The 17,653-nt window shown below is 41.0% G+C and overlaps 1 protein-coding gene across 3 annotated transcripts in view; it reads right to left on the bottom strand.

The window, feature by feature from the left end:
- tsc2 (TSC complex subunit 2) overlaps window positions 1-17,610 on the bottom strand; it is an 82,756-nt gene extending 65,146 nt beyond the window's left edge. For all 3 annotated transcript variants that reach the window (XM_037543546.1, XM_037543544.1, XM_037543545.1), the window contains exons 1-16: window positions 17,429-17,610; window positions 15,296-15,458; window positions 14,837-14,923; window positions 14,054-14,164; window positions 12,257-12,404; window positions 10,797-10,914; window positions 8,799-8,847; window positions 8,286-8,411; window positions 7,540-7,613; window positions 6,442-6,568; window positions 5,981-6,124; window positions 5,414-5,551; window positions 3,977-4,080; window positions 1,874-1,955; window positions 1,596-1,751; window positions 356-466 (exon numbers count right to left, since the gene is read on the bottom strand). In XM_037543546.1, coding sequence (XP_037399443.1) covers window positions 356-466; window positions 1,596-1,751; window positions 1,874-1,955; window positions 3,977-4,080; window positions 5,414-5,551; window positions 5,981-6,124; window positions 6,442-6,568; window positions 7,540-7,613; window positions 8,286-8,411; window positions 8,799-8,847; window positions 10,797-10,914; window positions 12,257-12,404; window positions 14,054-14,164; window positions 14,837-14,923; window positions 15,296-15,430 — 1,710 coding nt within the window. In that variant the 5' untranslated portion in view covers window positions 15,431-15,458; window positions 17,429-17,610. The remainder of the gene's footprint in view (window positions 1-355; window positions 467-1,595; window positions 1,752-1,873; window positions 1,956-3,976; window positions 4,081-5,413; window positions 5,552-5,980; window positions 6,125-6,441; window positions 6,569-7,539; window positions 7,614-8,285; window positions 8,412-8,798; window positions 8,848-10,796; window positions 10,915-12,256; window positions 12,405-14,053; window positions 14,165-14,836; window positions 14,924-15,295; window positions 15,459-17,428) is intronic.
- Between the last annotated feature and the right edge of the window lie 43 nt (window positions 17,611-17,653).

The following is a 17,653-nucleotide window of genomic DNA, read 5'->3' as shown; positions in this document are numbered from 1 at the left end:
GAGGCATGTGGGTCGCTGTGAGGCAAAATATCCCCAAAGAAATCTTATTTCAGATTTACCAATATTTACCAGCAACAACATTACATATAAAACACTCCAAAGGCAAGTCTATGTTCTCTGGTGGCTTTGGATAGAAAATAAAGTGTCTATATCTGTGTTTTCACATTGTGACCCCTGGTTCCCATCAACACCACTGTAAAGAAGTCACAGTCAGTAAGTTTCTCTACAATTAACCATTTCACACCAAACCACCCTGAATGACTGTTTTCATCTCAACCACTAAACTAGGCAGAAATTTTGAAACACTGATGGGATTCCCTGTGAGGAGGGTCAGGACTCGAGACACTGCGTGTACCTGCAGTATCTCCAGGAGGCCCAGTATGGCAGTTTTGACATCCTCCATCGGAGACTCAGCCGACTGATCTCGCTCTCCATCCACAGCACACGTCAACGGACGGCTCGCCACCTACAGCACAGAAAGACAGTTACACACATCGTGCACAACCTTACACAAACAGCAACAAGCAATATAGCAACAGTAGCATATAAGCTGGACATCCGTCCCACCACCACCACCTTTTAAAGACCAGAGCATAAATCAGTTTCTATGACAGTGTTTTAAGGCGACTGTTAATAATAATAATAATAATAATAATAATAATAATAATAATAATAATATTAATATTTAAAAAGTAGACTTTGAGAAAAGTTGTAATATTCAGGAAAAAGTAGTACGGTATGATACTTTGATAATAAAGTTGTACTATTTCCAGAAAAGAAGTCATAATATTTTTGAAAAAAAATAAAATAATAATATTTCGAGTGAGTGGAACCGGCGCCAGTACAGCAACCGAGACCCCAATGTGTTATCGCAGCCCACCTACAGTTAGCTCACTTTATACTCCAAATATTATGACTTAAAATATTACAGGCTTTTTTCATTAAAATATTACGACTTTATGGCCAAAGTCCTAAAACGTCGTTGTAAGTTTCTGTTCCCGCCATGTTGAATGTTGTAAACTTGCTACGACACGACACACATGCGCAGTTACATTTTATTATTGGAATGTAGCCACATACAGGCGTTTACATGGATATTATTCTTCTATTTAACAGATTATTTACAGGATTACCCACCTCATTCAGACAGATAGGAATTCCAAACAGCCTCAATCAGACTAGTCTATTCTGAATGAGGTGTAGACACGGACATATCCCATTCCCATTGAGCTATTAGTTGGATTATTAATGGATTATCAGGCTGCATGTAAACGTGGCTAGAGTTGGAAAATGACGGAGGAGAAATAAGCGGAAGATTTTTATATTAGGGCACATTTTAAAAATTATTCTCACCTGCATTTCATCAGAGCACAGACGTAGCCTACTAGTCTGCTTGGACGACTGAACTTTGCATGTATTTTGGCCTCACACACAAAGGGGCTAACATTTAGTGAGGTAAGCACTTGTTTAGCTGTAATGTAATGCACCAAAAATGGGTTTATGTTCCTGTAAACGTAAATGCTAATCTCAGATAAACTAGCAGAACCTCCTTGATTTAATAAAAGGTTCCCCCCAGCCCCACAGTGTCATCTGACCTTCTCGATGATGTCCAGCAGGCTGTTGAAGTGGTGCGTGTTGCAGCCCTCAGCCAGATCCACCAGCAGCTGGGTGGCCTGTTTACGGACAGACAGATCTCGGTCCTCCGCTATCTGTCCCAGCTGAGGGATCACAACCACCTCTATCAGCTCCTCCTGCAGGGGGCACAACAGCACAGTGAGGCAGAGAGAAAGAGGGAGAGAGTGAGAGACTCAGTATTTGAACTTGCTGATGGAGGGATAGAGAGGAAAAGAAAGGCACTGTGAGAAACACTGACCTCGTACAGCTGTCTGTTGGTGCTGAGGACGAACGAGAGGATGTGCAACACTTTAATTCTGATCACACTACGCGTCTCATTCCTGTAAAAGAGGAGAGAGAGAGAGAGAGAGAGAGAGAGAGAGAGAGAGAGAGAGAGAGAGAGAGAGAGAGAGAGAGAGAGAGAGAGAGAGAGACAAAAAGAATGAAACAAAGAAAAAAGGTGAAGGAAAGAAAAAAGAGCAAAAGAAAAGGAAATAAAAAAAAGAAAGTGAAAGAAAGCAAAAGAGAATGAAAGAATGAAACAAAAAATGAAAGAAAAAAAAAAGAGAGAGAGGGACAGAGACAAAGACACGTGTGTAACGGAGAGGAAAAACCAAAAAGAAAGAAAGAAAGAAAGAAAGAAAGAAAGAAAGAAAAAGAAAGCAGAGGAAAAACCAAAAAGAAAGAAAGAAAAAGAAAGGAGAGGAAAAACCAAAAAGAAAGAAAGAAAGAAGAGGAAAAACCAAAAAGAAAGAAAGAAAGAAAGAGAAAAGAGCGAAAGAAAAGAGCAAAAGAAACGAGCAAAAGAAAGAAAGAGAAAAGAGCGAAAGAAAAGAGCAAAAGAAAGAAAGAGAAAAGAGCGAAAGAAAAGAGCAAAAGAAAGAAAGAGAAAAGAGCGAAAGAAAAGAGCAAAAGAAAGAAAGAGAAAAGAGCGAAAGAAAGAAAGAGAAAAGAGTGAAAGAAAAGAGAAAAGAGTGAAAGAAAAGAGAAAAGAGTGAAAGAAAAGAGAAAAGAGTGAAAGAAAAGAAAGAAAGAAAGAAAGAAAGAAAGAAGAGGAAAAACCAAAAAGAAAGAAAGAAAGAAAGGAGAGGAAAAACCAAAAAGAAAAAGAAAGGAGAGGAAAAACCAAAATGAAAGAAAGAAAAAGAAAAGAGCAAAAGAAAGAAAGAGAAAAGAGCGAAAGAAAAGAGCAAAAGAAAGAGAAAAGAGCGAAAGAAAAGAGCAAAAGAAAGAAAAGAGAAAAGAGCGAAAGAAAAGAGAAAAGAGCGAAAGAAAGAGAAAAGAGCGAAAGAAAAGAAAGAAAGAAAGAAAGAGCGAAAGAAAGAAAGAGCGAAAGAAAGAAAGAGCGAAAGAAAGAGCGAAAGAAAGAAAGAGCGAAAGAAAGAGCGAAAGAAAGAAAGAGAGGAGGCGAGTTTCAGTGAAAGACGCATTGCATATTAAACTCCAGGGCTGTACAGTGTTAAATCAACAAGAGGACAAATGAATTTTAATCAAATACAAAAAGAATCCGTTTCACACGGAATATTTCCTGAGGTCCACCTGGTCCTGGAGTCTGCTTTGACATTTTAAGCATAACAATGTATACGCAGCACATATTAACAGCCTTGAAATGAAGTGAAGGCTATTTACACCCACTGCAGACAACAGCAGTGAGGAAGGTGACAAGTTCAAAGTCCAGTTCCCTGTACTGATGTTCTCCTAGCAATGATGCCGCCCAACATTAGTGATCTGTAATAGTTCAGGTGCTTGGTGGTGCACGGACTTCAATTACAGGGATAACTGTGGTAAAAATGTTTAGGTAATCCACTTCCAACAACTACGTGACTATAGACTACAGTGGTCTGCTGCTCACTATACCAAGGTCAAAAGGTCAATGAGTACAAAATTGGCAGAAATCGTTCTCTGAGGCCCTTTCTGATTCCACTCTGAAAACTCTGTCCTTCATGTGTGTTCTACTGGCTCCGTTACAGCACCCAGTGCTCAAACCCGATGGACGTTCAGCTCTCACAGTGGTTACGACAGTTCACAGGAACCCTACTGTCACACTTTCCTGTATGGTGACTGGTTAGTAGGGCACTGCCCCAATAAAAGGCTCATTTATTGGGGCAACACCCTAGCAACCAATCACCAAACAAGCTTTTTACACGTAGATCCAGCATTTTAAAGACTTAAAAGGAGTTCCACTGATTGGGATAAGTCTTTATAAGGACTACGGCATTTTCATCTTAGTTTAATCTTAAGTTGTGCTCCAGTTTTTACGGATTTTCCAGCACCAGCGCTACCTGCTTAAAAAGTCTATGCACAGCCCTGAGACCTACTGAAGTCAGTAATGACCAGTGCTCTGCATGTGTGTGTGTGAGACCTGAAGAATTTCTCCATGAGGCGGTGCAGGCTCTGGATCCAGCCGTCTTTCGCAGGTTGGATGGACTGAGCTCGGTATGAGATCAGAGTCAGCACTGACGCATCCTACAACACACACGTCAATCAATTCATTATCTCAATTTAGTCTGCCAAACAGCTCACATCACAGAAACAAATGAAATAACGCGTCAAAATAAGACAATAAATCTGATACTAATTAAATTAGTTTCTTATTAGCAAGTCTCATAAGACAGCTTTAGTTTTATCCACAGATATGAGATTTTTCATGTATATAAAGCTGGACACCAAAGACTGGAGACCTGTGATCAAATGACATGACATTTTGTTGATTTTTTTTTTTTTTTTTAAGTCAGGGTTCCAGCACTGTTCCAGCACTGTTCCAGCACTGTTCCAGCACTGTTCCAGCAGCTCAAACACACCTGCCCACACTCATCCATTAAATGCCAGGATTAGAGGGTGTGTTTTAGTAGACAAACTACCACAGTGTGCAGTGGGCCTCCAGTACCGGAATTGTCCACCTATGCTTTAAGTGAAAATAAGTCAACACGTCCTCTACAGGGAACAATCTTCTGGCATATTTTAATGCACAATTATTGTTTATTTGCTAGAATTAACATGTCGGGGGGGGTTGGCTTGTGCCAAGTTATGGTAATATATATGAGTCACTGACACGATGTGCATTTTTTGTCCATTATTTTCCCAAATAATATAAATACCTGCCACCTATGAAACTATTCAACAATACCTTTTATGTGAAAAACAAAATTCATTTTAGCTTCTTTTTGCCTCCAAAGTCTAAAAACAGCAGGTGGAACGCTCATCCAACCATATTGCTGAATAAGTAAACGATCAAAAAAGCTTGTTTTATTGAAAAAAAAATCTAAACAAAGTTTGGCATGATTTTATGTTTGAACATTAAAATAAAATAAGACAAGCTTAAAGGTGCTCAACTCACTAAGAATCTTTAGTCCGCAAGTTACTTCCTTAAACGTCGGGCGGCACAACTACAAACAAAAGACTTTTATTCTGACGTGCTTTTACGAAGAGGGGCCAGAGTATTGCATCATAAAGAGGTCCCCATTTGAAAAGGTGTAATATTTATTTGAAATAAAATGTAAATATCAACTAAAGCACAGGCAATTAAAAGCTCTGGTAAGACTAATGTAAAATAAATAAATGACATTTGAGTATTTGAATTTGAACATGAAGAACACAAGATGCCATATTTGTGCATCCTTGGCCTGTAATGGCCTATTAAGTTTTTCCACAGCAACCACAGCACACAACATTCTTCTAAATGATACGATATTAAGAATATTGATCATTAGGTTCATGAGTGAATGCGTGAATGAGTGAATGCGTGAATGAATGAATGAATGAATGTTTAAGCTTCTGGAAAAAAGTGGAAGTTACTGACGGGCCGTTTATCAGCGCATTTCTCCACCAGGCTGAAGAACCTCTCAGAGGATCCATGGAAGTCGTTCTGCTCATAAAGCTCCTCCACCGTGCTCAACAGCTCAAACACAATGGCCTTCAGCTCCGGACTGCCTATAGTCTTTACACACACAGACAGACACAGAGAGGCAGTGCTGAGTGCTTCAGTAAGTACTGATCACCTGTGAGTTCGGCACCGTGCAAAAGTCAGCAGCACACCTGATCAAATGAAAGACTGATCAAATAAACTAGGATTTTAACGGCAATTATAAATACTGGATTTCCTCGAGGAGAGCTGTGGAAATGGTTACGCCAACAATCACAACAGAGTTTTTATTTACTTACACATATCACCAAAATAGCAAAGTTACAGTAAAGTTAATGGTAACTTTACAAGAGAAGGGATAAATGGTCTTAGGTTCTACTGCACATGAAAGTATTTAATTTATATTACATAAGCAATTTTGGACCATTCATCATGAATTTTTTGGAGATAGGAGGTTTTGTTCCAGCAGTGAAGGTGTGCTTGACCTGTTCATCCATCTTGTACCTGTATCTGCTGCAGTAGTCTCTCTATAATGGCCAGCAGGATGTCCCAGGTGACCACCTGCAGATCTTTGCCGTATTTCTTGATGAGCCGTGTGATTGACAGGACGATCTCGTAGGAAACCACCTCGTTAGCACAGTTCATAGCCTGGGTCAGAGGGCTCAAAAGGTCAGAACCAGGAAATGCACAATGACCTGAAATCAAATTTACAGTCCACCCCACTCCTAGAATCCTAATTTACCACTTTTATTAACCCCTTAAATGGCCAGGGCTCTCTGGTGGTCCCAAAGAATAGCTCTACCAGTTTGCACTGAAGTCCCTGCAGTAACAATCATAAGCCTTAGTATGGAGTAAGTCTGGGATTTTAAAGGGTTAAACTTTCATGATGACTTGAACTCAAACTTCCTGGCTCATTCCTCATCTCTCTTGTAGAGGCTCCACTTTGTCCTGGCAGAGATACTCACCTTGTAGAAGGAGGGCAGCACCAGTGTGGGTGTGTTTTTGAGAGCAGGGAGTCTGTGAGCCCCCCACAGTGCCATGCCAACAAAAAACACAGCCCCCCTCAACAGCGCAGCGTCCTCCATATAGGCCCTGAAAAACAGACCAGATTGAAAGCCAGAAGTCAGACATGTGCAGTTTATCTGGACAGTAAGTGTTCGTGTAGATAAACACACTAGAACATTAGAATGAAGAAAAAATAAATAAATAAACAGTCCATAACTGTTCAGTGGGGCGTCAGCTTAACCCAGTACCTAGTTTAACAATCATCAATCCTTCATTAAGTTAAACCAGGTGAAGGAACTTAAATCTACACAATGGCTGGAATGCACTGAGAAGAAGTCACAAACTAAGCCTGTGTTCTTCTACACTAATCAGGTCAACTGTTCACTGAAGTTCACTGAAAACAACACTTACAGCTTTTATTTTTATTTATAGAGCTATAAAATACAGTAAAAGCACCACTCAAGTTCTACTACATGGTCAGTTTAGAAAAGGATATACAACAATGGTACAACAAATATATCAGATTACAAAATATCAAGAGCTTAAATGCTCCAGTCAACAACGTACATGGACATACTGGTTTTAAAAACCCCACTTTCAGAAATCTCAAAAAAATAGATACAGTTGTAAACAAGTTGGCACTTGTGTTTAAATGAGATGTTGTTGATTTAAGTGAAAAATCAATACGTGCCATAACTTTGAAACAGGCTACATTCTGTGTTTTAAATTTTCCCCCACCCCCTAATATGTTAAACTCAGCAAATAAAGAGGAATTATGTATTAAAATCCAAAATTCACACCACAAAGACACTTCATTCATGTATATCCACCTATTCAGCCTACAGCACTTTAGCCCCACCCACTCACAATGAAGTTATAAAGAGCGTTTAAGCCCAGACTGCTGAACTTGGCAAAATACAAGAGAGCCAATGAGAACAGAGCTCATTTACATACATCAGTCTTTGGGACAAAGTAACAAAAACAAGGGGTTGGAAAATATGATATATAAGATGAATGACTATTATTGTATTATAAATTTAAAACCACGCCCATGTTACCTTTCCTCCATGATGCGGCACATGGTGTAGATGGCACTGTGGCCCAGGTGAGTCCCCAGCACTTTACGCATAAGCTAGTGAGAGAGAAATAAGAAAAGAAAGGAAGGAAAAAAAGAAAAAAGATTCAAGCCTTTGACCCCTAAAATGATAAATTTAAATAAAAAAAAAAAAAACATTCAGGCGAGTTATTAAAGCAACAGAAAACGAGAGGGAGTGTTTTATCGCAAAATAACATCACAGCCACTTCTACTGTGTTTTAGCCTCAGGGCCTAAACAGAGTTTCGACCACGTCTTCTAGAACCCAAAAACGAATGGTCATACAACCAGATTGCATCAGATATTCAACACAAACCCAATTCCAAACAAGTCGAGACAGGAGGTAAAATGCCAGTCAAAACAGAAAACAGTACATAGATCCGTATTTGAACAAAAACAGTAGAGGCAAGATATCTAATGCGTTACACATCTAAGTTTGCGTAATAGAGCCCAAAGCCCGGCTTCTACTTTTTTTTGGAGTCCAAGAGCCCAAGCACAGCCCAAGCACAGCCCAAGCACAGCCCAAGCACAGCCCAAGCACAGCCCAAGCACAGCCCAAGCACAGCCCAAGCACAGTTTCCATTAGTTTTAATTCTAGACACCAATCACAGTTTTAGACCCCAAACACAAATTCAATAGCATGTAGATTTAGAAACCATAGGCTAAATCCACAAGATCTTTTTGTGTGGAACCCAAACACAGATTCTCACCTTCCAGCAGGACTCGCAGAACTCCTTAACGTTGACGGTTCTGCAGAGCGTGACGATGAAGATGGCCAGAGAGTCAGAGGGTAAGCAGTTATAACACACCACTGCATCCAACACCTGCAAAGCCACCTGTAACACCCACACAACAAGAGAGGGGAGAGTCAGCAAACAGACTGGGTTCAATTCCTCCCGTGTCACCTGAAAAAGAAACGGGGTCAGACACAAATTCTGGTTTTGCACGGCTTCAAAAACAAAAACAAAATAAATAAATAAATAAAATTAAAAACTATTTTAAAATGTGTCGAGATGAATCATTATCCTGCTTCAACTCAACACAATCACAACCTGATCCTCGTTTTACACACAATTTCTTGCAAAATTTAACAGAAACCAAAATGACAGAGCTGCATGACGTTTACAGAGAGGCAAGTCAAATAAGAAATACACAGACGTGTAACCATAGCAACAGGCAAAGATGAGCTTGCTTTGATCTAAGCGCTGTAGGAGATGAACTACCTCAATATCTGTGGACGATGTGGTTCTGTTACACAGCACGCAGATCTTCCTGTAACGCAGAATACAACAGAACATCACTTAAAAACTGCATGGGGGTCTCTTTCAAATCACTTCAGCACTGCAGGCACTATAGCTATCCTACACTACAGGGTTCTCAAAGAGAGACCGTGAAAGAACGGGTTACATACACTTTCTGGCACAGGCAGCGTAAGTTTAAAGCTACAGTTTGTCCAAGAACCTAATTTACACAGTTTTCCATTAACCCCAGGTGACCCGCCAACACATGTTTTGCTTACACGATGTACCAATAAAAATCTTTCACAGGTGATGCGACCAGACACAGAAGGACCACCCAGGAAAGGCATGGTTGAGACAACTGCATCAGCAGAAAAACCCAACAGTTTAAAACTTTCCTCAACCAGGGTCTGCAAGGATCTGGGGTATTTTGCCCTCTATGGTCATCAACAGATTTAGGGAATCTAGAATTCATAGTGCGTAAAGGACAAGGCCTAAAAGCACAAGTGAATGTCCTTGACCGTTGACTTCTCAGATAGCACTGCATTAAAAACCAGCATGCTTCTGCAATTGATGTCATTACACAGGCATCACAGGTTAAAACTGTACTATGCACAGTGGAAGTCATGTCAATAGTGTCCTCATAAGCTCATCTGAAATGGACCAAAGCCCAGTTCTAGAGCCCAAACCTTGCTTCTACCACACTTGCGAATGTGAATCTGAGCCAGGTCATCCAAGACGAGTCAGAGACTCTAATTTACACTTGCTCATTTAATCCCAGTCCTGTTTCTGTCTAACCTGGCAACGTTTTGTTCATTTTTATTATAGGACACAATCCTAAACCAGTGTTTCTCAACCTGTTTCCTGAATGGCCACTGCTCTGCAGTGGGCTAATAATGAGCTGATTAGATGGATCAGGTGTGCTGGCAGCAGGAAAAATACTGAAAAGTGGAGGGCAGTGGGCCTTCAGGACCAGGACTGAGGAACACTATTCTTAACCACATCAACAAGCTTGACTGACCTTAATGCCTCAATGTGGTTATGTGGACTGACAGAAGTTAAAATATGTATTTACAGAAAAGATTTGGGTGACTTTTTTTTTTTTTTTAAAGAATTATTAGCCTTTGCTGTTCGACATCTATAACGGGTCAGCAACCCAAGTGTTAAGAAAATGTTTTTCTTTCAATCAATCAATCAATCAATCAATCAATCAATCAATAAATAAATAATTTTTTAATCAAACCAACTTGGGATCCACAACATTTTATGTCCATTTTACCATCTTGGCTGTATGTGTTAATGTACTACTATAGGCTAAACAATAATATAAATGAAAACACAGACCAACTTTGCTCTGCTTTAAGCTTTAGCTTGGCTATAGCTGCTTTTCTCACATCTCCAGCAGGACATTTTACGAGGCTGAAATCAGCTTCTCTTTCGCCAGCTTTTTATTCTAATTCTCCCCGTTCCACCTTAAATGGTGCCTGAGGTGCCAGAATGTAACTGCTGCACCATTTAAGGTGGAACAGAAAATTTAAACAAGAAGCTGGTGAGTGTGTAGCTGACTACAGCTTTGTGATTTTAGCGTTTGACAGTTTCTCGTTGCAGATTAAACACATCAGAAAACCAGCTGGAGTGATTATAAACACAAATGAGTCAGTTGGTCTCCAAACTGTCCGTCTTCTGCTCTTTCCTTATTTACTAAAAAGGTCTGGGGACATGCCAATCAGACAGATGCATCAGACAAGTTACAATATGATTATGAACATGCGACAGAGCATTCTACTTCCACTGTTTAATGTACGAACATTCACTTTTAACCAGCCCTTTTTCACCCACCTACTGCTGCTAATGTTACTTCGCTTTCATTTCTAAACACTAGGTTTGGCTTAAAACACAGACCTTAGAAACTTGTACTACATTCAAACAATGTAATCTTTATTCTGGTGTGTCCCAGGCCCAAGTGTGTGGGTTTTGACTTACTGGACCATCAGGGAGACGTTCTGGTCCAGGTAGCAAGAGTTGAACTTCACCAGATTGACGAGAACTTGCAGAAAATCAGCAGTCAAGCCCGTGTCCATCCACACCACCACAAACCGAGCTACACACACAGACACACACACAGACACACACACAGACACACACACTTAATGAATTTCACCAAGAGACAGATTATACTATATTAATAATAGTACACAGTGAAAATGTTTCTATTGCGCAATGCTTTCTAATTTAACACAAAGCTTTTGTTACAAATGATATCAGCATAAATTGGGTGAACAGCAGAATCTCTGACTGTTTACATGAATATCAGTATTTCTTAGTGTTTGGTAAAGTGTGCCCCCATTTTGCTTTTGACAGCACACGCTTCAGCTGGACACCATAATTCTCATAGTCATGGACTCCATTTTGCCCTTTCAACAAAAATCAAACCACCTCATACAAAACTTTGAGACAAGTAACAGGAATTATTTCCAGGATTCTCTCCAAAGAAATACCCGCCTGTCCAAAACCGTATTCTAGGTTTGTACGCAGAGACCCTATCACTTAAAATGAAGACGGTAGACCTCTGTCTAATATATGCTAAATGCCCGATCAGCACACCGTGGAAACGCATATGTGCACCTTCGGTGAATGCATGGCTGAAAGAGTCTAATCCTGCATAGGACAACTTACATAATAAAAGAAAACTTGAGTTTTTTAATAAAATATGGAAATTGTTTCTGAAGTTCAGTGAGGAAGTAGAGATCGTATCGGTACCCTGACACTCCAAAGAAAAATGTGGAATTTTTATTTTATCATTTTTTCCCCCCCACAATATGCTTTATGATTCTGCATCTGTAAAGTCTGGGACTAATGTGCATTGTGTAGTAATGTCAGTTTGATCTAATGCTAAAAGCGACGAGACAGCAGGAAGCTGGGGGAAGAGAGAAAGGGTTAGGCGTTTTATCTAACTTGTTTAAATGGTTAAATACTTCAATAAACAAGTTTTAATAAATAAATAAATAAATTGCCCAAACCACCTAGGGAGCTGCAAAACTTTATGGGCAATTTATCATCTCTAAAGTCTATGATCAGCACATGAAATCCCCCAGAGTGTCAACAGGTCACGAGATTCCTTTAAGGAATGAGACTACAAAGGCCTCAACACAGTCAAGTTAACAAATTAGCTTCCATTTGCACAGTGAAGTAGAAACAACGCAGAATTTTCAGTTGTTCATATTAATTTATATTCAAGATTCTTAAACGGTGTTGCTTTTGTCAGGCTGAATGAAAAAATGACCAGATTTTCAGCGTGCTCTGACTTTTGGACGCCGTATATTCTAGAGCTTGACCAATAAATCACACCAGTTCTACTGATACCAGCAAAATTACCGGTATTAATGTTTATCAGAATTTTTATGCCGTCTATTATTCTGGACGGTAGAGCGGTTGTGTCTCACCTATCTCATCCTCCAGGTATGTGACATCTTTCCCATTCTCTGTGAGGGCCTTGAACACCCCGAGTCTCTCAGGTAGATCTTCATTACACGGCTGGTAGTCCCAGATGATCTTAAAGAAATACGCTCTCAGTGGACCCAGTCTTTCCCCCTACATAAAAACATACATCAAAATTATAACTGCCATCCACTTTTTCAGAAACTGCCTTGACGCGATTTGTAACGCAGCACCAGCTGCACTCTGAGCATTATAGCGTGGCGCTGCAGTGACAGCCAAACCTGGACAAACTGCCTTGTACCTGCAGCACAATTAGCGTTACACTGACACTGTATCGTTATTGGCACCGATACTGGCACTTAAAAGCAGTACTGTTATCGGTGCTGGGGAGATACTGATATACACGATCGATACCACAAAGCAATTTCTGATGCATGCATATGCGCCACCAGACAGAACTTAACATCACGTCAGCGGTGTGGGACGACAAGCAGCTGTACATATGCTCATGGCAGAATCTGTAACAGCAGTTAATTATGTGAAAAACATAATAGTAGCTAGTAATCAGTCGTCTGCCGCCGTGTGGTCACTTACAGTCCGAATTAATGTTACTGAGAGAGTGGAACAAACCACCAGACTCTCAGCATAACGATAGCCTTTAGTCTTGATTTAGCCTTAGGCATAGCAGCCCGCCAGCCGGGCCTGTGAGTCCACTAGCCTTACCTGCGGTACGCCTCAGTCGGTCAGATGTACCATTCAGCAGCAGCGTCTCATGACCTGTCGCTTCAACCAAACCATTTCATTGCAAAACAACATTCAGCTCCATGTTTGAGACACAGAAGCTGCTGTTTGCGGCTGTGTAAACGGCACAGGGTTATCTTCATAGTGTTAAGTTCTGGTTTTAAATACTATTCACTAAATACAGTAAAAATATAGAGTAAATAAAAGAAATGTATGCTTAAGGTCAGACAGAGTTAGTAGAGGTACTCTGTATCCTGTATCCTACTCACAATTAAAGCCTATTTGGCTCCACACCCCCTCTACGCCAGTCATCAGTGGAAAGGGATCAGCAAGAGACCGATATTTACAGTGCATGCTATTTTCCTGGGCCACTAAACCAGTACCGTAAAGGCTAGAAAGGTTGCACGGATGAAAATAGGACCACTCGGTCGAAATTAAATAGTTCTCCACAGTTTGCCGGTTATAGGTCCAGGTCCCCATAGGACAGCGTCTGGGTCTGGATTTGGACTGCAGTCTGCCCATCAGTGACCTCTGGTTTAGACTGTTCACTCATAACCCTAAAATCTACCAAAAATGCAATCGTCAACTTAAGCAAAGGCATTAATTTAATTAGCAAATGAATCAGTTACGTTAGCAAAGGCTTCATTCATGCTAGCTAGTAAAAGAGGCTTGGATAACACAAGCTTGCAAAATTAGCATCATAAATGAGCCAGTGTAACAGTAAACGACTCGTTCAAGGAACAAGAGGAACGTTCAAGGAACAAGAGGAACAGAACAGGCAGAAGGAGCAAGTGAGAATATACAACAGCAAGACAACAAACAGCCTCTGAAAAAAAATCATGTAATAACATTTCTTTAGTGTTCATTCATCATGCATGAGACAGTAACGCCGAAGCGTTACGTTCTACTTAGTCCACTTATTCTACTTGGCATCAAACAAGCTTGATGCCAGATGCACAGCTGTGCCCCAACTGGCAGGTAGAACAAGTAGTCCAGAAACACGCCTGAGCAACAGATAAAACTGAGAGCCTGTGCTTTAGATTTATGTGAATATAAGTTACCTGTCCCTGAATAATAGCTCTGAGCAGCAGCAGTACAGCGTGTCGAGCTTCAGGTGGTTGTTCTGGCTGCATCATGTCCTCCACCGCCTTCCATAGTGCCTCCACAGCATGCTAACACACACACACACACACACACACACAGTCAGTTCCTTTATTATGATGCCATGAAATACAATTCCTTAAAGAAGCCTTCAACGGAGAGCCATTTTGGAAATGTGTGGGACTGAAGAGCCTTTTCTGAAGCTCTACATAATCTGTGTGTGTTTTAGGAAGAACCTTTGGAGAACCATATGGATAGAAAAAAAAATTTCAGTAAACCTCACAAATGTGTGTGGACAGGGAAAAGACAAATACTAGATGACTATAGGAGACGGGCCCTTTAAAAGGTTCTTTGTATTCACCAATCGTTTTTTCAAACATGGTTCTCCAGGAAACCAAAAGAGCTTCTTCTATGGCATCTGTGTCGCACGTTTTAAATGTAAACCCCTAAACCTGACTCAAAGAGGCCATGCCTGCTGTTTTATGTTCTCTTTTCAATTAATTACGTGATTCTCTGCTGCAGCATTGATTATGATATGCAAACAAAGCGACCTAACAAATCTGAAATTCTGTTTTTATTGAGTTTGTGTCACAAACGACCTTCCTGACCAAGAAAGCCAACTACAAAATGAGTCCCATATGCCCATTTTACACAGTGATAGAAAAAGGGGTAGCACACTTGTTTTTGGGCCCGGCACCCATCAGGTTCCGGGGGGCAAAGAGCAACAAACATTTTTCTCTTACTTCTTCAAACTTTTTGGACTTGGCGAGGTCACAGACATGGTTGATGACTCTGATCCTGTTACTAAGCCCACACTCAGGTGCTAGTTCCTAGAGAGACAGAATAAAAGAAAGAGGAGAAAAAGATAGATAGAAAGAAAAAGAAAAAAATGGGGGGGGTTGTATTTGTGCTACATATGCATATAATTACATACATTCAATTATGACCACCTCCTTGTTTCTGCACTCATTGTCCACTTTATCAGCTCCACTTACTGTATAGCTGCACTTTGTAGTTCTACAGTTACAGACTGTAGTCCATCTGTTTCTCTGATACCCTGTTACTCTGTTCTTCAGTGGTCAGGACCACTTCTACCACTGAAGAACAGGGTAAAAGGGGGTAACAAAGTACCAGAAACAAGGAGGTGGTCATAGTGTTATACCTGATCGGTGTGTGTATATATCAGAGGCAGCAGGTCTGACCTTCAGGATGTCGTAGGTGATGATGAACTCCGATGGTTTACTCTCCGTCTGTTTACTGGGCAGACGAGGCTGCCCGAGACCAAACACTCCCTTCAGTCTTTCCTTCAGAGACTCCTTACTAGGCTGCTTATTCATCGTCCCAGCGGAAAGAGAGGAGTACTTACTGAGAAAGACAGAAAGAAAGAGAAAATCTCCTAAACCAGAGTCCACAAACCAACACTTCTGATAGACCCAGTTGGTGCTTAAGGCCTACATGAGCAGGTTATTTAGCGCTCGTATATCTAATTACTTTCTCTTTTTTTTTGTAGGCAAAACTGAAAAAAATAATGAATTCATAAATTTTGTTTAGAAAAAAAAAAAGTTTAACCAAAGCCACGTTATACAACTAAATTGTCTATGTGAGAACGAATAGATACGAGTTACCATTTACAATTAAGTGGTGTGTGTATGTCATCCTTTTAAAAATGATCAGCGTTTGGTTTTTTTATTATGCAACACACACACACACACACACACACACTCACAGTCATGTGCACAGGAATGTTATATTCATGATACTTCCCAACTTTGAACAAACAATGGCGTAAAAAGTGATGCCGTATGCCCTGAAACTTTAAAACCTTAATTAACTTGGTAATAAAGAACCGTCCAGTGTTGTGATGCCTGAAGCCACTTAGCTCAGCCTGACTGTACAGTTGCTGAAAATCGACCACATTTCACCCCAGACCTGAAGTTATTTTGTCCAATGTCTACAACCTGATGCTGCGGTTAGGACGTCCTAACCTGTACAGCACATCTGCCTCCTGGACAGTGTGCGTTTAACCAGCGCAGCTCAACAGCCGCACGTGCTGTTTTTAAACTTCTTTAACATGTAACAGCGATGTTAAAACGCTGCCTGCTGTTCCGTTTTCAGTAAATAAACGCATAATTTCACATTAAAAATCTTTATGCATTGATAAATCATGACTTTACTCAAATCCTCCACCTTAACCCATTCATCTCTGAGTTGCTGGAGCACCCTCTAGCGTTTGAGAAACCCAGACGACATTACAGAGCTGTAATTGGATAAATCATGCATATGGCATGTCAACCAAGAACTCTGGGAGGAACCTCAAAGGGCTCAGGTAGATAGCCTATTTTTTGTGAATTACACACACACGTGGCCACGACTTAGTAAGGCGTGGGAACGTGATCCTAATGCGTGGCCACGACTTAGTAAGCCGCATTCTTTTTAATTTATACAGAATGTCATCGTCAGGGCTCGCACTAATTAAAACGTCCTGGCTTGCTCTCTCTGAAGGAGGGTCGTCGGGAGGTCGACGTACGCAGAGGAGGACGTTCACAGTGAGGCAGAGACGTTGAAACATCACAAAGCAGGATTTCTGGGTTAGCCAGATAACTTAAGCCCAAGGTTCGTCCAATGGGAACGCGCCCCAGCTCTTCGTTCGTTGGACAGGCCTGACTTTGAGTTTAAACTATCTAGCTAAACTGAGAAATCCTGCTCTGTGAAAACACCCAACTGACAGTCTGACAGGCTTCTGGATCAAGTTATCCGGTTAACCGAGACATTCTGCTGTAACACTCAACTGGCGTTCTTAGTTAGCTGGATCGTTTAAACCTACAGTGTGCAGGACAAGGACAAAGAAACACACGTATGTTCAGGGAAGTGTTTCACAAAGCTGGGTAACTTCAGCCTGAAGCGTGGCCCAACCACAGAAATGTGACTTGCTCTTCTTCTGATGCTCCAGGCTTTGATTCTGGTACAGGTCTCCAAGGTAACGGAGAAAAGCAGCCTCGCCTGTACATTTACAACAAATAAACAACAGTCACAGTCCACAGTCTGTCAAAAAGAGGGAGGAACGTCACCTTACAGAAGCCAACAAACCGCCGGAAAACTGGGTATCAGCTGTCAACAAACCTCTGGAGCCTTAATGTCACTTTTAGCCACACAACTCAACAGAAATGTTCGCCCTTTCAACCAACACCGCCTTTATCTGCGAGGCCAGATAGACCCCAAATAAACAAACAAACAAACAAACAAGCAGAAACGCTAAATAAACATCTCCTCGCTTTAAGCTAAGCTGCAGACCCCAAACACAAACAGCCGAAAGGCAGCAGACACAGATTTCTCACCGCAGTGCTTCGGCACAAAGGCGCCGTTATCTTATCATGAAGGTTGATCGGAGAGAGGAAGACCCCCGGAGGCGATAACCAACAGAAATTTTGTGCATTTATGGATGTCTCCCCATGTTTCCCACCAGCAAAACCGCAGCCCCCTTCTGCCAGCTCCAGTCGGAAGTCATGTTCAGCAAACCTACATGTACTTCCCTTAAAAAACAACGGCGCATGCGGGTCGTT

The sequence above is a fragment of the Pygocentrus nattereri genome, chromosome 12 (assembly GCF_015220715.1).
Source record: "Pygocentrus nattereri isolate fPygNat1 chromosome 12, fPygNat1.pri, whole genome shotgun sequence".
NCBI lineage: Eukaryota > Metazoa > Chordata > Actinopteri > Characiformes > Serrasalmidae > Pygocentrus > Pygocentrus nattereri.
The sequence above is the reverse complement of the archived record's forward strand: the minus strand, read 5'-3'. Positions and strand labels throughout refer to the sequence as shown.